Source organism: Rhinolophus hipposideros (assembly GCF_964194185.1).
Source record: "Rhinolophus hipposideros genome assembly, chromosome: 3".
Taxonomy (NCBI): domain Eukaryota; kingdom Metazoa; phylum Chordata; class Mammalia; order Chiroptera; family Rhinolophidae; genus Rhinolophus; species Rhinolophus hipposideros.
The window spans coordinates 81,986,973-82,014,002 of record NC_138049.1 but is presented as its reverse complement, the minus strand read 5'-3'; the positions used below and the strand labels follow the sequence as shown (position 1 = coordinate 82,014,002).

The following is a 27,030-nucleotide window of genomic DNA, read 5'->3' as shown; positions in this document are numbered from 1 at the left end:
TAAGTGCTTCTTAAATGCATAAAGTGAGCACAATTACTCTAAATCTAGTAATGGTACACGAACGTGTCTGAATCTGAATACCCATCAATGTGTCACATCACTGGCATTGAGCAGCTATAATTTTAAAGTGATACTTGGGTATCCTTTTTCAATGTATAATTAAGCTTTAAAAATAAGCATAAAGATTGACAGCTTAAAATCATAGATTAAGTAAATTTTAAGTACATGAAGCATGAGGAAAACAAATTACTGGTTCCACCTATTAGAGATAATGTCCTGTCACTGATACATTTGGCTACTCTGAGACTCCTGAGGGTTTATAACTACCTTCCACTTAACACAAACAATTAAGCTGTAGCAATTAAAATATTTCATGCTAAATTAGCAGTTGCTGTATTCCCAACTTATTCTGAAGTATTGGGTATTCTGTCCAAGTTGAATAATGTTCCTTAAATAAAATAAAATGTATAGGTACTTTAAAATATGGAAAATTTCAGATAATCAGTATTCTAAACATTGTAAGCAATTATATATAAGCTATAAATATTTTAATGACATAAACAATCAGAATACATCTCCTATTAAAGGAGTGATGTAATTTTGTTTGTTCACCAGTAATATGATCACTGGTAATCTTACTGGTTCTTTGCCTTATCTGTATCTTCTAAAGTTTCTATAATAAATATGTATTATTTTAAAATAAGAAAATAGTGATTCACTCAAGATACATTTTTTTTTAATTACCACTACTATTTTTACTGGACATAGATCTAAGAAGCAGCCAGAAAAAGCCCTGCCCTCATACAGCTTTATATTATTGCGTAACTATAGATAATAAATATGCCATAGAGGTGAGATAATTTACTATGGTGAAAAATGTTGAAAAAAATGAACAAAATATTATCAACCACCTGGAGTATTAATTATATGAGATTCGATCACGATGTGGACAGATCCAATCACTGATTCTCTCTAAGATCATCAAGTTGCAATATGGCTGGATAGCAAGTGTATGTATTAGTTTACTGGGTTGCCATAACAAATACCACAGACTAGGTGGTAAGAAAATTATTTTCTGACAGTTTAGGGGTATACATCCAAGATCAAAATGTCTGGAGGGTTGGTTTCTTCTGAGGGCCTTTCTCTTTGGCTTATAGATGTCTATCTTTTCTCTCTCTCTCTCTCTCTCTCTCTCTCTCTCTCTCTCTCTCCCTCCCTCCCTCCCTCCCTCCCTGTGTGTGTGTGTGTGTGTGTGTGTATGTGTGTGTGTCCCCTAATCTCTCCTTCTGATAAGGATGCCAGTCATTTGGACGAGGGGCCACTCTACACAGCTCATTCAACAGTAATAACCTCTTTTAAAACACTGTCTCCAAACACAGTCACAGTATGAGGTACTAGAGGTTAGGACTTCAACATATGAATTTTGGGAAGACACTATTCAGTCCATAACAATATACCATCTCAGTTTCATTTCCTTCAGAATTCTTATCACCACCTGCCATATTGTATAAGCAGGTGTTTATTGTCTGTCTTTCCCCACTCGCATGTCAGCTCCAAGAAAGCAGGAGCTTAGCTTTACTTGTTGCTGTATCCTCAGTACCTGTAGCAGTACAGGCATATTATAGGTACTCAATGACTTTAATAAGTGGGTATGTGATTTGATTAATTATTTAATTAATTAATACTGTGTGATTTGACCTTGTCTAATCAACAAGCAAAAATTGACGTCACATATTTGGCATATATCCTAAGTACCAAAAAGTGTAATTCGTTCACCAAATATGACAACCCTCTCCAATCTAATTTCATTTTCAAGGCAGTAACTAATGTTGTTGCATCATTGTCTGAATTTCTTTTCTTCAAATAAATCATACTTGTTAGTTACAATTAAACCTTTTGGTCAGTCCCTCCCAGTGGCACATGATGAATAGCGGGCAGATAATTGCCAGTTTAGGCGCTCATTTGTTTTTCTTACAGTGTAGTTCCTCGGAGGTGTTCTCCTTTCCCATCCCCTAAAAGGACTAATAAATCAGTGTGCTTTTATAGAGAAAGTTTTATTGCTGTAAGTGTTTAGAGAAAAAAATAAGAACACACACACACACACACACACACACACACACACACACACACACACACACAAAACCTCCATGCTCTATAGCAACTAGGAGGCCTGGGAGAAATGTTGCCTGTGTTCAGTGACAATGAGGACATATTTCAGTTGTGGAGAGAAAGTCATAGTGACTTAAAAAAGACAGATTGAATAGGCATTTTAGCTTTCAGAAATATCAATTCAAAAAGGAAAGAGTACACGCTGTAATCCATTTAACTCATGAATGCCTGGGATCATCTGCCATGCTCCTTTCCCAGGGCCGGCCCTCCTTCATCCATATGGCCATTCCACAAGCCACCCTACTACTGCAAATGCATCCCACCCTCCAACCATATCACGTTAGCCCAGCAGTGTTAGAAAGCCCAGGGGGCAGAATAACCTGGTACAAAGCAGGGACAAAAACAATAAAATGTGGTAATATGGGCATGGGGGTGAGGGAATTTTTTTGGGAAAAAAAAATTATTTTTTTAAAACTCAGAGTAGTTATTCCAGAGAAGAAAATACCATGTTGTAATTCGTTACACTTATTTTGGGGTTCATTTTTATACTTATTTTTAAATTATGTATTTGACATACATATGAAGATGGTTTGTTTGGGGTTGTAAACTTCTTGGTGCTAAGGGCCTATAAAACTTAATCTAGCCCTGGGCCAGAGAGAGAGAGCTTCTGAATTAACTAAGGTGAGTCAGTAACGGCACCCATACTCCCACTTGATCTGTGCAAAGAAAGCTCATGACACAAGTTCTTTCCTCAGATTTTTTGATTTGGGACTAAGAAATGGTAAATTGCATCTCTCCTTTTGGCTGAAACTATATAAAACAAAGGTCACAAACTGTAGAAGAGCCAATATCGCCAACAGGTGCTTTCTTATTAGTCTTCCCAGCATTTAAAAACTTTTAAAAATTAGTTGACACTTAAGCATCAGAAAATTTCATGTAAAAATCTTGACTTCAAGCTTATCTTGAATAAACTAGATTTGGCAACATCAGGTGGATATTTCTCCATAGCAACCGTTGGCTGGAGCTCTGAGGTGGTTTGGAACGGGCATGCATCCTCTAATTCATGGTTTGGCAAACATTTTCTGTAAAGGGCCAAGACAGTAAATATTTGCAGCTTTGAAAGCCATTTGGTATCTGTTGCAACTACTCAGCTATGCTATTGTAGCACAAAAGCAGTCATAGACAATACATAAATATTAATTATAAAAACCAGTCAACAAGCTGAATTTGGTCCCTGGGCCATCGTTTGCTAACCTCTGCTCTGGTTTCTCACAGCCAGCACCACTCATTTTCTTATACCAGCCCACCTCATTCATTTGTTATCTGCCTGGCCCCTGTGGCATTTGTGTTGCTAATCCCTGATGCTTTGGGGCTGTCAGTGCTCATGCTCTTCAAATTCATGAAGCCAAAGCACAAAGAAATGCAGAAACGAGAGGTGGTGTGATAGGCAGAATAGAAAATCTCAAGGATTTTCACACTCTAGCCCCTGGAACCTGTAGACTGGGTTAAACTGCATGGCAAAAGGGACTTTGCAGATGTACTTAAGGTTATGTATGAATTTTGAAATATGGATATTGTCTTGGATTATCCAGGTGGTCCCGTAAAAGCAGAGAACTTTCTCCAGCTGTAGGCAGAAAAGAGATACGGAAGAAGGGGAATTCAGAGAGATTCCAAACCTGAGAAGGATTTGATGCATTGCTGGCTTTGAGATATAGAACCAGAGAAAGGTTTCTTGGAGGTAATGACCACTCCAATTGACATGCAGCAAGGAAAAACAAACCTCAGTCCTATAACTGCAAGGAGTTGGAGTCTCCCAACCATCTGAATGAACTGGAAGTGGGTAGTTCCCTAGAGTCTCCAGCTAAGAACCCAGATAGCCAACACTGATTATGGCCTTGCAAAACCTGAAAAATAAAAACCAATCCAGACTTCTAAGATACAGATCTGGATAATAAATTGTATTCTTTTAAGATACTAAATTTGTGATAATTTGTTATGGTGGCAATAAAAAACTAATATAGGAGTATATATGGAGTTGTTTACTCCCAGACTGTACTTCTTTCTTAGGCTCTAGGTGTAAAAATTTCACCTTATCCAAGCAGAGTTCTGGCCTTTACCTTTGGCCCCTGGAAGGTAATTTCTAAGCTCTTGGAATTTCCTGCCTAACAAAAGTGTCTTTGTTTACCTGGGGCTTCTGGACACACTAGAAAGTGTAGCAATGTCATTTATTGTTGAGTCACATGGTATCAGCTTGACCCCCAGCAGGACTGGAGACTGAGGTCAGTCATATGGACAGTTGGCTGTGTAGCCCCAGTAAAGACTCTATGGACACTAAGCTCAGGTGAGCTTCTCTGGTTGACATTACTCTGTACATATGGTCATACGCTGTTACCAAGAGAATAGTGTTGTCCATGACTCAACTGGGAGAAAGCAAGTGGAAGGTCCATGCTTAGGGCTTTCGTGGACTCTCCCCCATGAGTCACTTCCCTTGGCAGATTTTAATCTGTATTCTTTCACTATAATAAACCTTAACCTTGAGTATAATTGCTTTCAGTGAGTTCTGTGAATCCATATAGAAAATTATCAAAACAAAGATTAGTCTTGGGGAACTCCAAAACTTGCAATTGGTATCAAAAGTGAGGGTTACCTGGGGGATACTGTCCCTCTACCTTCACACCCTACTATATTTGTGCCTTTCCAAATCTTGTTTGTTCAACCCTTTTATTGTGGATTCCCTCGTGGAATAAGGGAATAACCTCTTTTTAACTAGTTTCTGTCATTTGGATCCCAGAGATTTTTAACCAATATATTCATAGTCCAAAATAGCCATATCACTATTAATAAGCCAGAAATTTAGAATAACGGAATTTCACTTTTAGAAAAGTTTTGAGTAACCATACATTACAACCCCACCCTTTTCTAGATGAGCAGACTAGTGGGTAAAAAAAACTGTAAAACATTTTACAAATGATAGCTATATGAATTCTCTTAAGTGTTCTAACTCCCAGGCTAAATTCTACAACCAACATCACATTATCTCTAATTCAAATACAAATTTAAGATTAGTGGCTGGAATCATATGTCAGTTTATCACAGAGTCCTTACCAGTAGAGCTGGAGTCTGGGTTAAATTCAGCACCAGGAGCACTGGCTGATGTTTTCAAGGGCGAAGGTTTTATCACTATTGTCCGATTCTGGGAGCCCTTGTCATCTTGTGGCAGATGAGATTCAGCAGAACCAGGTCCCAGAACTGGTTTGCTCACATCCCCCAATTTGTGGCACACCATTTGTTTTTTGCTCCTTTCTGTAGTAATAAAGAAAAATGTTAAAATATGTTGCCATTGTTTTTAACTGTCTTCCAATATTATATGGAGAGGAATACTTGGGAGAATAATTTATTCCTAGGCAGTGACATACCAACTAAGGGGCAGTGGGAGTAGTCCACCCTAGTTGCAAACAATAGGGGGTGAAATTGTGTGTAAAAAATTTAAAAACAATAAAATCTACAAAAAGTCTGACTGCTTTTTATTGTTGCAAAGCATTGGCTGTTCCCACTGCCGCTGCCTTGGAACACCGCTGGTCCTGGGATTGAGTCTGTTGTCCAAATTAATTTCTGTTTCCATCACTGTTTCAGATCCACCAGAGTCTTGTTGGAATTCCAACATGTGGTATGGAAATGTATTCCATGCCTTTATTGTGACCTCCCAAATCCTCAGTCATGATCTTCGTATTTATTCTCAGAGCAATTATGGGCTTCTCTTCTTAATTATATGTTCCTTCTGATGTAGTCTCTCTTTTCTTTTCCCACTACTACCTCCTATTTCTGCCCCCTTTAATTTCTGAATATTATGGTTGATTGTTTTTATATATTTACATCCTAATCCTATATTTACCATTCTTCATGTTGCCTATGTATAAATACATTTTATTTCTTTGTGTTTGCTTCTCCCATAGAAAAAAAGAAAATGTCTTATGAAAAGGGGGACCAAATTGAGTTTGTCGTTGATCACATGTTCTTGAGGGATCATAGTAGCAAGATACCTTTTGAATTGGATATATCCATTTCTCCCATTTCAGTTAAAGAAATATGTGGTTTAGTGACTTTCTTTCTTGTTCTTCTTAATTTATTTATCCTGCTGGCTTCAGTTTCATTACCATCATCTCTTGAACCCTGTAATAGTTAATAAACAAAAAGCCAAATAGCAGATTATGTACACAACTAAATTTGGATGGCAAGAAGTGATGATGATTGGATAGCTAAATTTTAAAGTGATTATAGGATACTTTTATAACAAGGCAAATTTTGTCATTTCCACATCTACTTGACTAATTCAAAATTACAAGGTCCAACATTCTGCTGACAGGCTGGATTTTCTGTATCTCCTTTCATATGTGATACAGAAAATATAAAATAAATTAAGATCTTGTCCAACTAGTCAAGATTTCTACCTTTATGTTTTACTCTGAAGTGTTTTACATTATTTATTCCTAAAAATTTTACCAAACAAATTTCAGCTCACACATCTTTTTGTGATTTGTATCTTTTTTAGGATCTCTAATGTTTTTAACCAGAGGTATAAGTATCTAAGAATTTTATTCTTTTCTCTTCTTTACGCTTATCCTTTTTGCATCAATATTTACTGTACTTTAAAAAAGCACTTCATAAAAGGCTATTTGGTGATTATTTTATTTTTTATTAAAGTCTTTATTAATTTCGTATTTCCAGTGTCACCAATTGAATACACCTTTTTTTTGTAAAAAAAATTTTCATAAATAGCCATTTTCATAACATTTATCCATCTAAGATTAGTCGTGGGGAACTCCAAAACTTGCAATTGGTATCAAAAGTGAAGGTTGCCTGGGGGATGCTGTCCCTCTACTTTCACACCCTACTACATTATGCTTTTCAAATCTTGTTTCTTCTAAGATTTCATATGGAATTTTTTTCAGACGAATACATTTAGTTCCGTCCTTTGAGTTTCAAAACTATTTTAAAATACAAATGCTTTGAATAAAAGCACTTGGGCTGTTATTTGTTTGGTGTCTTGTCTTTTCTCCTTCTCGTCCCCAAATATAATTTGACCAAGTCTAGTTAAATTCTGTAGTTGCCACCATTAGCCACCCACTCTGAGTGGCAACTGTCAAGTGGCAGTTCATCCTGGTGTTGGAGGAAGGTAAGAGGAGTGTTCAGGGTCGAGTGCAGAATCATTGCCAGGAGCCTGGGAGGCTTACAGGGGGCAGGCCTTCGCAGGGGCTGCCGGTAAAGGAGCACAGCAATTTCCACTATACCGTGCAACCCGATGGGGAGGTCTGAGGGTGTCACACTGCCAGTCCAGATCTTGAACACTTCTTTGTATTGTTTGCTGATCGAACCCAGAAAGCTTACTGTGGAAGGGATCTACAGTGAAAAGTGGTCATTGCCGATTTTTGGATGACTTTTTGGAGCTCCTTCTCCAAAGCAACTAGAATTTACTTGGTTAAGAAGCAACTAATAAACCTGTTTGATCTTGATGTGGAAATGAAACGTGAAATTCCAGGTCAAATCGCTTTCCCTTATAGATATATTTGCTAAAGTTTTTGAGGTGTACTTCATCAGATTATGAACTACAGAAAGTTTATTTGTCCTCAATATTTTAATCTGCATGGTGGCATGGCTAGTGTTCTAAAATTGCTCTTAAATGTAAACCTAATTTTGTCTACAAATAAGCAAAACATGACTGTGTTTTATATGTGTAAAACAAATATCACACTCAAACTGTTTTATAGCTTAAGAAAATGTAAAGAAAAACATCTTTAAACAAAATAACCAAACTTCTAACTCCCATCATAATCTTTGACAGGATCCCTTGACAGACTTGTCAAGGGCTATTTTTAGCAGGGAGCTGGGCAGTTAGGGGTGGAGAGCTAGGCTGTCACGATACCAGTAGTGGACAGAATCACCCCTGCAGTCCCAGGACACAAAGGCTAACACTGAAAAAAATTAATTTCTTTTTAAAGCTGACATTGCTATTTTTAGTGGTGTTTGTTTGTTTGTTACAATCTCCTCATTGTGGTTTGAGGAGAGAGGAAAGTGGCAGGGTCAGGGTAAAAAACTACATTCTAAAATGTTTTGACCTATTATCTTTTTGAAGAGCAGGTTCTGATAAGTTCTACATCTGGGGGAAAGTTGTATAAATACATGACCAGAGTTGTTGCTGAGGCACAGCTGTATCCATTTGTCAGTGAAACCAATTCAGCCTCTGCATATTAAAAGAGGGAAAAAAGAATTTCACTTTTTTGTGTTTATATGTAATTATGATATATTATTTTTGATTCTATGTTAGCAAAGATATATTTCACAAGATAAAGACGTTTTGTTACTTTAAAGTTTTCACTTCTTAGAAAATTGCAGTCTCTTTCACTCCAGATAATCTTATATTTGGATTATATGATACCTATTGTGAGATAGTAGGGTTTTTTTTCCTAGCAGTTTATGATTTTATTCAAATATTTGTGTAAATTTTTCTGATATACTTCTGATCGAATTCTGACAGTGATATACTAGCCTATTGTACATATTCACCATTTCTAAAATTTGATTGCCAGAAATACATGTTATATAATTGTATTTTTGATAAATATTTTTATATATACATGTGTCTGTTTTTTTTTTAAGAAGTCTTGTTTAGAAAATGAAATACTTGGCCAGGTATATAGATATCAAAGGAAACTGAGCAGATTAACATTTGTATTAGTTTGACCCATTAGGGATCCTCTCATATTCAGACTGAAGGAATCAAATGAGAAAAATTTTAAGATTTCTTCCAGCTTTAAACTCTAATATACAACTGAATTAACAATGTGCTAAAATTGAGCACTTTGTCAGGCACATTCCTTCAGCATAATCCTCAGGGTTGTAGAATCTCCATTTTACAAATGAGAAAAGTGAGACCCAAATTAACTTGCCCAGGGGCACAAGAGTGAATGAAAGATGCAGTTTATAAACAGGTCTTATTATTTCAAAATGCCATTCTGCTTCCTAAATGCCAGAGACTCGAGCCCAGAGAAAGTTAATTTTAGTGACGTTCACCTGCCTTCCTATAAACCACACCAAAATGAAAAGGTTCTGAAGAAAACAACAAAGGCAATTCACTTACCGTGTTATCCCGAAAATAAGACCTAACCGGAAAATAAGCAATAGCATGATTTTGCAGGATGACATCACCTGAACATAAGCCCTAATGCATCTTTTGGAGCAAAACTTAATATAAGACTCGGTCTTATTTTCAGGGGAAATACAGTAGCTACTAACCTGAAAATTTCACCAATAAAAAACCAAAAACTAAGTCATAGTATATGCCTCTGACTCCATAAGAGATGCTCAAAAAGAATTTTTTTCAGATGACGAATACATTTAGTTCCGTTTTTTTGATTTTCTTATATACTAGGATGTTCAGAATATACACATAGCTTTAACGGCAGAAACAAATTTAGTGGATCCCTGGTTTATACCACCTCCACTAGAATATTTTCATTCTCCTTAATTTTTCAATTATATTTAGTTACAGTGTGAATGATGTTTTAGTGAAAAATCTACTAGCCAAGATTCATGTGGTTTGGGGTCTAATTCTGACTTTTCTACTAAGCAGCAAGTCCTAAAGCTTTGGTATCTTCATCTATAAACAATACCATAAATACAATCATACTCAGCAAGTATATTAACGGTTTACAAGTATTTCATAAACAGAAATTATTTTATGTTTCATTTAATTCTCACAAAACATCCAGGGAACATTTATTATTACCTACATTTTTGCCAAGGCAGAAATAGGTCCACAGGGGTTTAAGTGATTTGTCCAAGGTGATATGACTGTCAAGGAAGAATGGGAATTATTTGGGGAGTTTCTCACACTGCCATAGCCTGACAGTTGAACTAAATGGAATTCCACTTCTGTTATATAATGTTATCTGTGTGACTCGTAAAAACTTGTTCAATTTCCTCAATTTTATACTCTTTTATAATTGTATTTGCTACCACTCTTTCTTGTATGAGGGTTAAAACGATCTTAACTCACCCCCAGCTTACACTTCATCGGTACAAACAGTGAAGACGAGGGTAACCTACTATGGGTAATGCAAAGTCAAAGACATAAAAATAAATAAAACATGGTCCCTTTCATAAAGAATCTTACACTCTAGAACAGGCAGTAAAATGTTGTATAGAAGTTGAATTTTTCAATGTTATAAAGAAAGATGAGATTCAGGGAGTTCAGGAATAGCAAACTCAAATTCCAGACAAATAACAAAAAAGCACAGCAGGCTGGATGGTGAACACCAGAGCTGATACCTCTTCCCAGGAAGGAGCCAACACATGACTCCAGCCAATCATTGCCGTGACAAAATGTCTCCCCAGTGATGCCAGTTTTCCAAATATCCAAGGAATGCCAGAAATCCGGATTTTTATGTGAAATTTTATGATTTTTAAATGCTGGCAATTAATTTAAAGTAGAATGTAAGGAGTAAAGTATAAAAGAAAGTTTCTCAACTACAAAAAGGAGATCTCAAAAACCTGGAATTCTGTTCAGCATATTCCGCAGTTTTAGAGGGCTCCTGGGCACAATGATAGCAGCAGCAAGCAACCACTTATTTTTCCCCAGGAATGGTGTCTAGTGTGGTACTCAGGGATGATGGTCAAAATATTAAACCATAAGTACAGCTAATAAAAATAACAAACACTTTTATTATATCCCCTATGTGCCAAGTCTCTTCTAAATGCTCTGCATGTTTAATTCATTTAGTCTCAAAACAATCACTTTAGATAATACCTTATCATCTCTATCTTAGAGATGAGGAAAACTGAGTCAATGAAAGACTAATTAGCCCCAAATCACACATCTTATAAGGAGTAGAGCTAGGATTTGAACTCAGGCAATTGGCTCCAAAGCTCAAGTATTCAAACCATCTTTAATGAATACTGTCACTCAGAATCCCCGCAATCATTGTTGGGGTGTTGGAAAGCTAGGGCAGAACTCTAGAGAGCCTCTACAGGATTTAGTTGATGGATTGTGGAGAGATCCAAGGGCCTCAGAGGAACAGTAGGACAGTTAGAGAAGTTTGAAGGGTTTAGGGTCTCAAGGGTCTCTTGTCTGCAGCTGTTTACAAACAAATTTGAAAATGTTTATCAAGCAGCTGAAAAATCTTCTGGTTTCACCATAATGTTGAACAAACCATGCCTGATGCCCAGTAAGTAACTAAATAGATGATAGTCATGATTATTAATACCCAATCACGATGCATTACTGGGGATCTCTGTTAGGAAGGTACCTCATTTTAGGTTACCTCATGGGCCCCTAACTTACAGGAGATGATGCCCATTGAGTCAGGCCCTAATTTCTTACCTAAGAAGATCTAGAGTCTAAACACAATAAACTCAAGCTCTCAGAGAGGTGAGGGTATGTCAGGTAGTGTGAGGATTCTCAGAGGAGGCGTGCCCCACATTCTTGTACTTGGACTCTGAAACTGCTATTGTTAAACAGGCCAAGTATTTCACAAATAGAGTCTTCAATAGCCAGAGAAACTAGGCCAAGCTTAAACAGAAGAGGGGACACCCCAGATGAAGCTAGAAAGGGATGAAATAAACCGGGTTGGAAAAACCACGAGCATAAACACAGATACGCAGTTTCATTTTGATCACATAAACATAAATATGCAAATCTAATTCACATTTAACGTAGACAATCTCAAAATTCTACAACAGGCTGATTTTGATTTCTTTTGACATTTCCACCAGAAAAAAAAGGTCCCCCCTTCAGAAATGTTTCTGTTATCATTTAATCAGATGACTCCTTTGTCTCATACACAGGAATGGCCTTACAGAATGTTTCATATTACAAGGTATTTTCATAATTCATATTTTCTCATCACAGTGTTTCTTCTTTTTTTTTTTTTCACAGTGTTTCTTTTGAGAGTTTTTTATGTGGCTTACTATAAGTTAGTCATTTTTGCATTTCAACTCAGTGGCTTAATCAAATTAACCAAAAGAGGCTTAACCTAAAGGGATTCCGCCAAGCATTAAATATAGACCCTAATTTGACCTAATAAGTTTCCTTCCAATAAAGTAACCAGTGTTATTTAGATTCTAAATATCATTGATTATATTCATTTACTTTTAATTTTCTCTAATGGTTACCTTTTTAATGTCAAAACTTTGGTTTTGACCCCTGTATACTGGCTATAGTCTGAGGTATAAACATACACGCTGATTTCGTTAACGAGAAGGGTACACAAGAAAGAAAGCAAACCAAGAAAATTCATCAAGGTTTAACCACTGTTAGAAATAATGGGAGGATAAAGGATCAATGATTACCAATTTAAAAGAATGTGTCAAACTGAAAAGAATGTGTCTTCAGTTTCCTTAAAGTATATTCTTCAAAGAAAAAAGGTGGACAGTGTATTCAAAATATTTACAGAAGAGATATTTCTAAAAAGACATCACTAATTTGCACCAACTAATCTAAAAATATCCATACCAATTAACTATTATTCCTACATCTGGCAACCTGGTCTAAGAAAATAATTCAAAATAATCATGTCCAACGCCACCTAGGTTATAACAGTGCAAACTTGAAAGCAGCGTAAATTAAAGTAGGATGAATTAAAATACATTGTGATAATTCTGTTTAGTGAATTCACCATTTAGAAATGAGTGCTTCCACTTCCCACCTTGTCACCTGGATTACCATAGCGGTTATCAAACTTCTCCCTGCATTCGATGTTACCATTCTCCTATACATCCTCCAGACTACTCTCCATGTTACTTCCCTAAATCACAATTTCAATCTTGTTATTTCTCTGCTTAGAATACTTCCACAATTTTTCATCAACTTCAGGAAAAATCTTAATTAATATTCTCTGAGGCACTGCATAATCCAGCCTCTCCAATCCCTCCAACCTCCACAGCTGGCCATTTTTACACACAAACCCTATCTCCAAACAAAATTATTTTTATCATTCCTGTGACTGCCATTGCTTCCTTTTTACCTAGGCTCTTCTGGATCATCTAGCCTATCCCAGTGAGATAGTTATCTACTCTTCTGGCCACAAATCAAAATTAACCCAACCCCTTGGACAATTTACTATAGCTAACCCATTCAAAGATGATTAATTTTCTTAATCTCCAGTAAAAGTTGATTCTTTATTAAACTTTATAGCCTGTTCAAATAAATCATAATTATGATCTTCTTCATCACAATTGGTAAAATGTTTAGTCTTCCTTAGAGATCTTATTTAGTGCTTTGTAAAATAATTCTCAGTATCATTAAAGTAGCTTCTTTTAACCTTCATACCTTTTTTCTCCAAACCAAAAGGTAATGATCAGTTTAGCCCAAATATTGTGATTCCTTAAATTCCAAGTATATATTTAGGTACCCCTCTAAGAAACACTGCAGCTGTAAACCAAGGAACTACTTAGACTTCAATATCCACATGGGCAATCCAGGGTAGAGAATACCTTGGTCGGAATAAGGATAATGACTGTGTTGATGGAAAAAGTGAACATACTACAGATATATTGGGAGGTAGATTTGACAGTTGGGTGATTCACTGGATATAGAAGGTAAAAGAGACAGAAGGCTAAAAAGTATCAGTCAGGTTTCTGATTAGGAAACCTAGAATGAGGAAGAGACCTGAGAGGGGAATTACTGGGTTCTGTTTTGGGCACATGGACTCTAAGATAACCGTGTCATCTGGAGGAATCCAGCAAGCATGGACCATGTGGGTCAGAATCCAAAAAACGAAATGCAAGAGAAAAAGCATTGCCCTGATAGTGGTTGGAATCATTACAGAAAAGAGTGATTGAGAAAATATGAGGACTAAGATAAAACTGAGAAACAACAATGAGTAAAGATAGGAATGGAATCTCAGAGAGTAGTCAGAGCAGAAATGATCAGAAGGTGAAAAAAAAAGCTGGGACAGAGTGGTTCCATTGACATCAAGAAATAAAAGGTGTATTAAAAGAAGGGAGCACCAATAGGCCATGCTACAGAAATAATTAATAAGGTTGGAATTAAGACTTGCCCATTGTATTTTGCTCCCCAGGTCACTAGATGTCTTGGTAAGAGCAGTTTCAGTAGAAGAATGTGAGCAGCAGCCAGACTGCAATGAGTTGAGGAGGAATGAGAAGTTCTTGGCCCAGGATCTAACACAATAAGCACACCAGAAATATCCTCTATTGTCAAGTAGAAATAGTCCGGAAATATAACTCAAAAATAGGAAGAGTAGAAGACAGAGAGGATAGCCACTAAAGAAATATATAGGGATCTAAGAAAAGTTTGTGTTGCTTTTGGGAATAAAAGACTTACAAATATTTAAATGCTTAATAAAAGGAACCAATAAAGATGTTGAAGAGAAAAGGAAAACAAAAAGAATAACGTGAGGTCCTTGAGAGGACAGAAAGGATGGAAACTAGAGTAGACATGAAATTAACTTCACAGTATTTGCCACTATAAGAGAAAGAAAAGATGATAGAATGTTAGAAGGAGGAGGGAAGAAGAAAAATAAGGAAGAGGAGAATTAGGAGGAGGAGAGGAAAACGGGAATTGTCAATATTTAATGAGTGATTTTCAAAAGACATAACTAAGCCTTAAGAAGTTTAAGTTTACCCAATAAGGAGCAGAATCTGAATTTAAAACTCATTTTAAACACTTGATCTTTTTTAACCATTATGAAAAATAAACATGATTTGTTTCTTATTTATTCTGGATAAGAAAGATGGACAATTGTGGAGCATCTAATTTTGTCCTCCAGGTGGGAGAGGCTCAGAAAATAGGGATATGGAAAAGTAAAGGTTTAAGGAGAATAGATGGAAATTGTTTGATATAGTCATAGCAAAGAATGAGAAAGAGCGAACTCCAGAAATAAAAATGTTGAGTGCCCCTCAAGAACTGGAGACTTTGAAGTTGTAATGGTGCCAATCTGAACAGATAAATATTTTTTCTCTAGCAAATCTTTGTTGGACATGTGGGGATAAAAAGTCAGGAAGACAATGATAAAAAATAAGTTGAGGATATTGACAAATAAGAGACTAAAATAATAAAATATGGAATCCAAGATGAATGGAATAAGAAGTGACAAGGAGAGCCCTCTTGAGGGATTGAAGATTCCTAGAAGGTGACATTTTAAATGTATCCTTGTGTTTAATATGTTGACTAGGATAAAATAGGAACTAAATAAATATTTTCTAATAAATTAATGAATGAATGGCAACCAAGGCTTACCATGTTGAAATATAAGGCCAGAAGGGACATTTGACTCAGATCTCTCCTTCATAAATGATTCCAAATGAGAGCCATTGTCAATTAGGAACTGATGGTAACCCAATAGGTTGATGTAATCAAAACAGTTTTTCTAGAGAAAATAGAGCATAGACTCTTTCAACATTTTCTCAGGAAGGACTCAGAAAAAGAAAAGCTGCTCCACAACAACTCTGTCCCTTTACCATATTAATTTCACCTTTCCTTCAGGGTTTTTCACTGTATTTATTCTCTACACCATGCTTTATCTCCAGAAATATGATTACTCCCTTTAAGACATGGACGAAACCTGATGTCCTATGCTTTCTCATAACATAACTAAAACATGCTGCTATTTCAAAAGAATTTTTTAAACACTAAACATCAATATTAAAGAAAATTCAGAGACATTAAAAAGAACAAATTACAAAATACTTACTTTCTGTAGTCCTGGTAGTTAACTATATTTGTAGACTCTGATCTATTCCATATCTTACTCAAGACCTTGCCTAAAGTATTCTCCTTGTTACTGTGTTTCCCTGAAAATAAGACTGGGTCTTATATTAAGTTTTGCTCCAAAAGATACATTAGGGCTTATATTCAGGGGATGTCATCCTGAAAAATCATCCTAGGGATTATTTTCCAGTTAGGCCTTATTTTCGGGGAAACATGGTAGTTATCTGGTTCACCAACCAGATAAATAAGCATCATTTGGAGCTTATTTGAAAACACAGAACACTGATTTATGGTCTAGTAAGTGATTCACTCCTTCAACCAAGCTGTTTTTGCAAAGTCACTTAAGTCTTACACAAAATTAGAGAGTCCCCAAGCTCATTATGAACAAGTACCCAAAGGACTACCATTTCCCAACTTACAGAAAATGAGAAATTCTTAGGGAGACATTACCTACTGACCTACTTATCCTGAAAACCAGACCTTGATCTGTGCATTTTTAAAGAATTTTAATCTTTAGACTGTCTTGTATTTTAGGAGTTTCCATCTGAATACAGGGAATCTCTGGAGATTTTTTTGTTCTTTATTATAAATGTAATAATCCTTATTGCAAAAATTCAAAGGTACAGAAACTCATAAAGTAAAATGAAAAAGTTAAAAAAAAAAAAGAACCAAACAATCAAAGTCCTTTCTCTTCCCACAACCTTTAAATTTTTGACAAGTAAATATTTCCAGAAAGAGTTGTTTCTTTGTACGACAAATAATTCTTGTAATGGCTAATTTTCTAATATAAGTTCTTTAATACTTGTTTCTAGTAAAGATTTTATGTGTCGATACTGATTGGAAGCAGACACATTTTTAAATGTACCGAAAAGAGACACTGAAGAGCATGTATATACTACATTCAGACCTTTTGTTGACAAGTGAGTTACTGGGACCACTCTACTTTGTAAGAAAGTAATTCATTTATTCAACAAGTACTTAGTGAATACCTGGAATAGTTCAGCCATAGGTCTAGATGCTCTAGGAGAAGTAAAGATGAATTATTTTTTGTTCCATGGCACATGATATAATACATGATAGAAAGGTGTATGAATTATGCGTTGTACGAATGAGAAAGATGTTGCTAGAACCATTTTCCTGATGAGGAAGATAACTCTCTGAAAGTTGCAGTAACTCGCCTAACTTCATACTTAGAAAGTAGCAGAATCCAAACCTGAGATTTGAAACTCTCATTTCTTCATGCTACTTGCAAATTTACAGGCAACAAAATATTGAAAACTGAGGACCTTGCCTTTAATACTAAACGCCAAACAGTTTTATATAAAAGGCAGCAGGAAATTCAAGTCTTCTCTTTAAAAACTTCCCATTTCAATTTAGAGTTCAGTAGCATCTCTATGAGGTGAAACGAAGTACAGAAGGAAAATACAGATACATTTCTTGGAAGTTACAGAGAATCGGAATTTTTACCTAATATAATAGGCTAAAAATGGGATGGCCCTTTTGGAAAAGTATCAGATTGCTTATCCTCAAGCACATGTGTGGAGAGGTTAGATAGTCAAGTGTCAGGGGTGATCAAATCGTTTCCAGTTCTACCACCAGAGATGCTGAGCTCGCTTGCAGTAAAATAACCTAGACCCAAATTGGCAGATGAGGTTGTACCCTGTTCCACCTACATTTCCACAGCCACCCAAGAATTATAGACAAATTATCATTATAAAGAACCTCTGTGTGAAAGAAGTGTTACAGTGTGAAAGATGTGGCTGCTCCCTAGGTGAAGAGTTCTGGATCTCGAGTCCATTCCCAGCAAGAGGGAGAAATACAAGGCAGCAGCACCAAGCCCAGAATACATCTCACTTCTGGGGGCACAGCAATGCAAAATCTGCCACAAACATTCTGTATGAAAAAATGTACCTAACCAATCGTTTCAAAGAAGGGAAAAAATGATTTATTTTCTAAAGGTATAGTGCCATGTTATTTTTATTAGATGAACCTAAATCACAAAGGAAGCTGAAATAATAAAGGAAGCAAAAAGTTTGGTCAATTACTTGAGCTTGACACTGGTACCGATCTTATTTAGCATTTTCATAAGTGAACTGAAAAAAAATCTCCATGTTTTCCAGAGAAATTAAGATTTTTGTGCCTAAAAAATATATTTATCTGTGTAGAGAGTATAAACGTAATTTTTGAAAACTTTGTGGATAGGCAAAAAAGCAACAGATATGCTTCAAGTGTTAGAAAAGACGTGGAAAAATGTAAATATACATATAGTATGTAATATATATTTATGAGAATTGGTTCTATAATGGGGTATGAAATAAGATCCAAGAATATTATAGAACTGACAGTGACAAGATAAACTAATGGGCTGCTGTAGATAAAAATATTCGGCCTCATCAAAAAGAATGACTGGATAAGGCATTCTATCTTTTAAAAATATATAATATGCCTAGAACTAGAATAATAAATATAGTTCTAGTCATTGTACCTTAGGAAAACCTTAATGGGCTATAAGTAGTTAGGCATGTGTTTATTCATATAAATGTATGCAGCATATAATGGTTATCATTATCATATCAAAAGACAAAGTTCAAAAGATACTCAATGTCACTAATCATCAGGGAAATGCAAATTAAAACCTCAATGAGATATCACCTCACACCTGTCAGAATGGCCATCAACATAAATCAACAAACTACAGGTGTTGGTGAGGATATGGAGAAAAGGAAACCCTTGTCACTGTTGGTGAGGATATAAATTGGTATAGCCACTATGGAAAATAGTGTGGAGATTCCTCAAAAAATTAAAAATAGAACTACCTTATGACCCAGCAATTCCACTCTTGGGTATTTATCCTGAGAAATCCAAAACACCAATTTTAAAAGATATATGCATGTTTATGTTCATTGCAGCACTATTTACAATAGCTAAGATGTGGAAGCAACACAAGTGCCCATCAATAGATGACTAGACAAAGAAGGGGTGGTAACCCATATACAATGGAATATTATTCTGCCATTAAAAAGAATGAAATTTACCATTTGCAACAATATAACATAGATGGACCTAGAGAGTATTATGCTAAGTGAAATTAAGTCAGAGAAAGACATATATCATATTATCACATTTATATATGGAACTGTAAGAACAGAATAAATGAACAAACAAAACAGAAAGAAACTCAAAGGTACAGAGAACAAACTGATGGTTACTAGACAGGAAGGGGGTTCGGGGGCTGGATGAGAAAGGCTCATTGGTAGCTATAAAATTGGTAGCTATAAAATATTGGTAGCTATAAAATAAATTGGTAGCTATAAAATAGTAGTGGGGATGTAAAGTGCAGTATGGGGAACATAGCCAATAATATTGTAAAAACTTTGTATAGTGTCAGATGGGTACTAGACTTATCAGGAGGACCACTTCATGAATTATATAAATGCCTGACCACTACACTGTATAACTGAAACTGATATAAAATAGTATTCAATGTCAACTATAATTTTAAAAAATAGTCACAGGATATAAAGTACAACATAGGGAATACAGCCAACAATGTTGTAATAATTATGTACAGTGTCAGATGGGCTTACTTATTGGGATGATCACTTTGTGAGGTATATAAATGTCTAATCATTATGTTGCTTTTGTACACCTGAAACTAATATAAAAAAAGACAAAAAAATTCTTCTGTGTAAAGGAAAAAGTGTAACTCTTCAAAGCTGTAAAAATGAAAACTTGGGGGAGCTATTATTGGTCAGCCTACAATATAGTAAAGTGTATATGATGAATAACTCCTGTTTAATGAGTGTCCACTATGATCTCAGCACTATTCTAAGCACTTAACATGTGCTCATTTAATCTCTCCACAAAATTTATCCCAGTCGACACTATTAAAATCCAAATGAAGCCCAGAGAAGTCCAATAATTTTCCCCATATCATACAGCTAGTAAGCAGTACAGTGTTTCCCCAAAAATAAAACCTAACCGGAAAATAAGCCCTAGCATGATTTTTCAGGATGACATCCCAGGAACGTAAGCACTAATGTGTCTTTTGGAGCAAAAATTAATATAAGACTCAGTCTTATTTTTGGGGAAACATGGTGGAGCCAAGATTAAAACATGGGCACTCTGGTTTCAGAGAGTGTGCTCTCAACCACTGCATGTGAAACATAAACCTAATCTTTAACATGGAGAGATGTACTTGAACTGGAAGAAGCTAGAGTTGAGGTAAATAAAAATTAATATAAAATGAACTAAACACTTTGAAATTTGAAATCAAACCTTTGAATTTTAAAATACAAAACACATTTAAAATATAAAAATAGAATCAGGAAGTTTTTATAGAGTTGCACAGACAATGGCATAAAGCAGGGAAAGTAGGGTAAGTTGGGGTAGGTAAATCTCTAGCCTTGAGTCTTGCCTCTAGAAGGTCAGCTGCAGCATCCACAGAGCTGCACTTAGTGCCCTGACACACAGAGATACAGGCTGCAGAGCAGGATGAACATCTGGTCTCACCCCAAACGGCATTCATTCCTCCTGCAGCGTGGAAGCATCAGCCCTCTGGGTCTGCCTGTGCAAGTGTTTTCTGTAGGAATCATAAACTTCTATAGGGCAGAGAACAGATCTTACCCAACTCACTTGGCATATTGCCCATCTCAGTACCATATACAAGGTCTGTGAGAAATAGATTTTAATTATTCTGATGTGTTGTCATTTCCCTCAATTTCACAACTTCATACATCTCTGAGGTCTATTTTTGGATATAAGAATGTGTTTTTGATCTATTTTCTGTTCACCACTGCTAAGAATTTGGCTGAATGCATGACTTTATGACACTACTTTGAATCGGGAATCTCAGTGAAATATCCTTTAGGGAAATACCAAATCTAAGATGAATAACTGTTCGTTTTTACTGAATATTCTGTGAAAGAATTTGTTCTGTTTGGGGCAGTGATCATCCTGAGGGATTTTCTTCACACACACAATCTGCCCTTCTGAATCCATCAAGCCTTTGTTCAGCTGCCGTGTTTTTGCAGTTAAACTCATGCTGTGGCTGCTCACGTTAGCAGAGCATCTGGTATGGAACACAATGATTGTCCTTTTCCAGACATTATTTAACTACAAATGGAATGTCATACACCATCTCCCTCCTTCCTCCCATATACTTTCTCTTCCTGAGAATGTGACTCTACTCAGAAGAGCAAAGAGGAGGTCATTCAGTGGAAGAGTTGGGTCAAGCGGACGCCAAGGCTCTCCTTTATTACATGTATTAAATATAATGTTCCACCTCAGTCATCAAGGAACTTGTTTCCCAAAAGAGAGAGGATGTCTCTTGCTATGAAAATTGTGTACTTTAAAATTATATGCTTGCTTTTTCTATTCTCCTAAGAATGGAAAATCGACATTTTGTCTAGACTGATCTGGAGAGAGCGTGACTCTTAAGAGTTTTCACAAAACCTGGGTCATGGTCATCTGGAACCCAAGGCTAAAATTGTGAGAGGTTGGGGAGAAAACACCATGCGGTTACCATAAGCTCAGGAGTAGCAAAATCTACCCCAAAAAGTTAAACAATTAGAAATCAAAATTTCAAAAAGCTGATGATAGACATACTAATTACTTTCTTTCTCTAAGCCATCGTTAGAAACTACCAATTTACTTTCGGATGAATTTGTTCTCTTACACAAACATGTCCATCATTTGACTCCTCTGACAATCTTAGGTAACTACTAGATAAGCCACAGCTACTCTTCAGTGAATCCCCTGTTCATATAGTGTTATTCAGTTTCCTTGTAGAAAGTACACGTGCTCTTGTCTCCATCCCAAAGTACACTGCTTATATTCATAGCAGTGACCACATTCTTCCTTAGGTTTTAGCTGTCTTCTCCACGTGGAGAAGGATTAAGGATCAGGTCTGTACTCTATATGCCACTATTTCAAACACTGTGCTTTGTTCTACCACTGTGCCTTGCACATAGTAGGTGTGCTTCTTGCATTATATTTTCTTAAGTTCATCTTAAAAAAAAAAAAAAACACGTCCTCCAAGACTTGACCACAGCACGCCTCCCAGTCTACATTTCAGCTGTTCAAAATGGTCTGTCAGAAAAACAAGAGTAGACATTGGGTACATACCCATTAAGAACCAATGAGAAATGCTACATGCTGACAACTAAGTATTTTAATATATTCTAGACTAGATGAGCAGTTGTCATTATTTAAAATAATGTTTGCAATGCTGTGCATTGCAAATATAATTTGAAAATGGGTTCTGAAGGGAACCAAAGTTGTGCCACCATGAAGCTACCTTCTTAGGATATTGATTTTAAGCTGTTTATTAAGAAACATGACTGAGAAAGAGCCTTTGACCCCTCTTTCCTGCCCAAGAGATTCAGACAGAAAAACCTGCTTCACTTTTGAAATCTAAAACCCCTCACCCTTTTCTCCTTTGTCCAAAATGTTATATATGCCCAATGTTGTCTCACTGTCTTTGGAATTTTCACACTCATGTGCATTCCCCATGTACATGTATTAAAATTTGATTTTCTCCTGTTAATCTGTCTATTAATTTGATTATTAGCCCAGTTAATAATCTAAGACAAACTTAGAATGTGGGAGAAAAAGCATTAACATTTTTTAGCCTCCCACAGTTCTTAACTTTAATCATTTGACTTCAAAGCATTTTTATTAGAAAGAGATAAACACTGACAAAAACAAAGATTGTGTTCTCAATAATAACCAAAATAGGCAAAAAAAAATTTTACAGCATTCTTATGCTTCTGAAACTCAGTGCCTAATGAAGTTATTTTAAATGATTATTAAAACTAAATGAGCGTTCCTAATGCAAATTCTGAATTTAATTTTTATTATATGTATAAACTCAATGTGTACTCAAGAACAGAGTGTCTTCACAAACTTCTCCAAAGCAGGCATAACAAAAGTATAATCATGCTGTCCTTATTCATACCAGCACTCAAATAGTTTAAATACAACAATAAAAATCTTCACTGTCAGTATTTTGGTAAATAACATTTTAATTATTAACTTCATACCTCCTGCAGAAGATCCCCTTCATTATTCATCTCACACTTTTTTATTTAAGACGCCCGTGGAAACCACAATATCCCCAACAAGTGCATTCAACATGTATTTATATGTATGCCTGAAACAAACACTGCAGATGATGAATTCCATGGAGGCTCTTTCCAGAGGGGGCTGGCAGGTAATAAAAGATAAACACCAGACTCTGATGTGTCATGCCCAAGGCATCATGTGCTGGGAATGCACTAGAAGAGTCAAATGACAAATGCTCATTTATGCCTGACTCCCTACAAACAAAGGCATACAAAGCTGAAAACTGTGGTGATTGACTTTTTCTCCAACATACTGAATTTTTGTTATGCAACAATGGCATTCTGGAATGAAATCTATTGTTAGACTCAGATGATGAACACTTATTAGACAACTGTGCTATCAAAGTCCACCGACAAAAACACAAATGGAAAAATGCAGCTGTAAGTGACCCAGATTTTTACCAACAGCAAAGATCTGCTCATTTATAATTCCCACTTTTATTATCTTTTCTAGGGTCTCTTCTGGCCTCTAAATTAATTCTTGTTCTTCATTCTATAACTATAGCTATCTTCCTTTAGCCTTTCCAATTCTCCAAATATCAGTCTCTGACAAACCCCAGCCCTTTCCAGCTGGCCACAATGAGCATAAAATTATCTACAGGCCGCCCTACATGGTCCCATAAACAATTTTATAATTTAGTCAGAGGAAGTGGGGAATGCATTCTCAAAGGGAGTTTGAAATTATGCTTCTGCTGCCTTCAATCGTAGCTTCAAGAACAGTTGGTAGGGGAGTGGCGGGGTCTGTTTTCTGAATCAAATCTAATCCTCTCTAAGCATTTTCCATGTATGAGTGAACAGTCTCCATAGCTGATAACTTTTGTCTGGGACATGTAGGCCTTTGTCTGTAAGCCCAGGCCAACAGTCCAGACAGCCAGGTCCGACTCTCTTGTTCTATTTCTGTAATAGCATAGTCATTCTTCTGTTTGCTGTAATCAACTCTGCTTTTTCTTTTCTTTCTTTGTTCTTCTTTCTACCTGTCTCTCCCTTTGTCTCTCTTTTCCGCTGTATGAATTTAAATATTTTTCAGTTTACCCTCTATTTCTCTAATCAAACCATAATGTAGAATTCAAACATAATGTTTATAACAGTTGTGATATTGCTGACAAATTTTCTCCTCTGTTATTAATCACAAAACTGAGTACCTGAAAATTTTTCATATCTCTGTTAAACTTAAAAAACTAAATTGGGCTTACCTAGTCACTCAGTTAATTTTTCATAATGTCATCCAAATCCAAATGCTGATTCTCATTATAAGCCTTAATAATGCATCTATTTATTTTATAGCATTAAAACAAAGTAAAAAATGATAGCTGAAGTTTCCAGATAATCAATATCTATATAAAACACAGCAATATAAATGCTGTTTGCGTCCACAGCTACACCCTCTTTCCTTAATCCTCCAAATTAATCATTAATCCCAATTCTAATATTCCAGATGAAATGGAAAAATTATTGTATCATAAATCATGGAGTTGGTACATTTCTGACCAATTAAGTCAGTTAAACAATTAGATGTTACTAAGTTGTTAGAACTTATTTATTCTTCATTTAGAAGAGATTTTATGTAACAGACAGAGCAGTCTTATCTGTACAGTAGTGGCACAAACTGCACATCATAAGTCAGAGATACTCATTTCCAATTCTATTGTACTCACTGGACCAGTACCCCACCGTCTCTAATCTCCTAATCAAATAGTCTTCAGTCCCCCTTTATTATCACTGGACTCTTTCTTGACTCTAAACCTCAAGATTAGCTATTTTAACAAGTTTCCCAACTTCTTCTCCCATCAGTACACTTACTAAAAATTAGTTGCAGTTATTTTCAAAATTGTTTATCCTAGTTGCATGCTTATTGCAAATACACAGTTTAGTTAAATATTATATAAACTAATATGAAGAAAGATATTTAATATTTCTTTAGAACTAAGTTCAATGTTTTAAAGACTTGAAAATGATACATGTCTTCATTCGGGCTGCTGTAACAAAAAACACCATAGACTGGGTAGCTTATAAATAACAGAAACATATTTCTCACAGTTCTGGAGATGAGAAAGTCCCAGATCAAGGTGCTGGCAGGTTCAGGGTCTCACAGTGTTCTCATGTGGCAGAAAACCTGACAGAGCTCTCTGGAGTCTGTTTTATGAGGACCTTAATCCCATTCATGAGGGATTCAGTCTAGAGTGGTACATGTCTAATAATTGTTGTTATATTCAGTTCAGGTGATACAATGGTAAAAAAAAAAAGAAAAGAAAGTTTATTAAGGCTTATTCTTTCAGGTCGTCTTACAATGGTTTTTATGATTTTAAATAAAAAAAAAATAATAAAAATCTTATTATTCTTACATGATTCATTATGATAATGGTTTATACAAAAAAGACAACATGGGATTCAGATCAATGGAGATATGCTCAAAAAAGGCATTGTTCAAAGTCAATAGATTAGCTAATAAATGTATAATTACATGACTTAATTTAAAATAATATGTTTAAAGTATGTGCTTTTTTTATGATTCCCTATTTCAGCTGACTTTCATATAAATATATATATGAATACATATATATACATATATATACACATATATATGTGTCATATGTGTATATATATATACATATATATATTTTTTTAAGTGTGTTTTTTCCAGGACCCATCAGCTCCAAGTCAAGTAGTTGTTTCAATCAAGTTGTGGAGGGCACAACTCACAGTGGCCCATGTGGGGATCGAACCTGCATCCTTGTTAAGAGCACTCTAATCAACTGAGCTAACCAGACAGCCCCAGCTGCCTTTCTTGATTAGCCAATTTTTCACCTGATTGTTTAACACAAAAGAGCTCTTTTATCTTTATAAACTTTTCTTTAAAAAGTGGGTGAGGCCATTTGGGGAGAGATGACAGATATTAATACATATACTAACTTTTGACTGTTCCAAAAAAATCTAATTAAAAAGCATAAGCAAAACAAGGAAAAGAAAATGGAACTCAGACTTCTAAATGGCAAAGCTGGAAAACAATGGAGAAAAGTTTTCAAAATCCTGTGGGAAAATATTTAACACATAATTCTATACTGAGTCAAAACAATCAAGTGAAAAGCACAGAAAAGATATGTTTCATGTACCACTCCTATACCCTTTCTCAGAAAACTAATAAAGGATATGGTTCTCCAAATAGAAAACCAATACAGAGGAAAACCAAAGATCTGAGTAACAGGAGAGCCATCATGATGAAGGTAAATAGAATCCCTCAGAAATTGATAAAGCAGAATCTCAGAATGGCAGCTGAATACCAAGAATAAAGTACTATCAGATATTTTCATGGCAAAAGGCCTGGGAAATATTTTTCCAGAAAAATAAATTAGAAATATGCCTCTTGTGTTTGAATGTTTGGCAAATAATTGAGACTGAATTTCTAATATATATATATATATATATATATATATATATATATATATATATATATATATATATATATGATACTAAGTAACTGGAAAAAAGGCAATGAACTCCATTGAAACCAAAGAATTATATGGGCAAGGAAAAATAATTATACAAGAAAACTATATGGCTCAACTGTGAATAGCTTTACATAATCATAGTAATGTAAATACTAAATATTGAACTAAAATCACAATATTATTTTATTGGGAGGATTGGAGGAATTGAAAGTGTGCCTGTGCATTCATGGAAAAGGGAAGAAAGAGAGCTAAATCCTCATTTATTCAATGTGAGAAGTCAATAACTAATGCCAAAAACTTAAAGCTGATTAAATAGTAATGTAAGTACAATTTTTAGAGATATTGAGGTAAAACAAAAATAAATCAAGCTAAAGAAATTGAGAGCAGTTGCCTTGGGAGGGGAAACAGAAGTGAGGTGAGGAACTTTGACTCTAAACTATAGGTATATATAACTTTAATAAATATAAAAATGGAAGTGAGGAAATGAATTGTTAATATTCTTTCTTTAAAAAGCCATTATTTCAATTGTATTTACTCGATCTTTCTCTCTTTTTTCTCTTTAATAAGGCATATTTAATATTAATATTTTTATGTACAGTTAGTCACTATCATCTGGCTTTCACATAAC

At 35.4% G+C, this 27,030-nt stretch overlaps 1 protein-coding gene across 2 annotated transcripts in view; it reads right to left on the bottom strand.

Moving 5' to 3' along the window:
• LGSN (lengsin, lens protein with glutamine synthetase domain) overlaps positions 1-22,983 on the bottom strand; it is a 36,775-nt gene extending 13,792 nt beyond the window's left edge. The window contains exons 1-3 of one of the 2 annotated variants that reach the window (XM_081044540.1): positions 22,876-22,983; positions 6,150-6,279; positions 5,215-5,412 (exon numbers count right to left, since the gene is read on the bottom strand). In XM_081044540.1, the coding sequence (XP_080900666.1) occupies positions 5,215-5,412; positions 6,150-6,279; positions 22,876-22,905 (358 nt within the window). In that variant the 5' untranslated portion in view covers positions 22,906-22,983. The remainder of the gene's footprint in view (positions 1-5,214; positions 5,413-6,149; positions 6,280-22,875) is intronic. The other variant, XM_081044541.1, reaches the window with a different exon arrangement.
• Between the last annotated feature and the right edge of the window lie 4,047 nt (positions 22,984-27,030).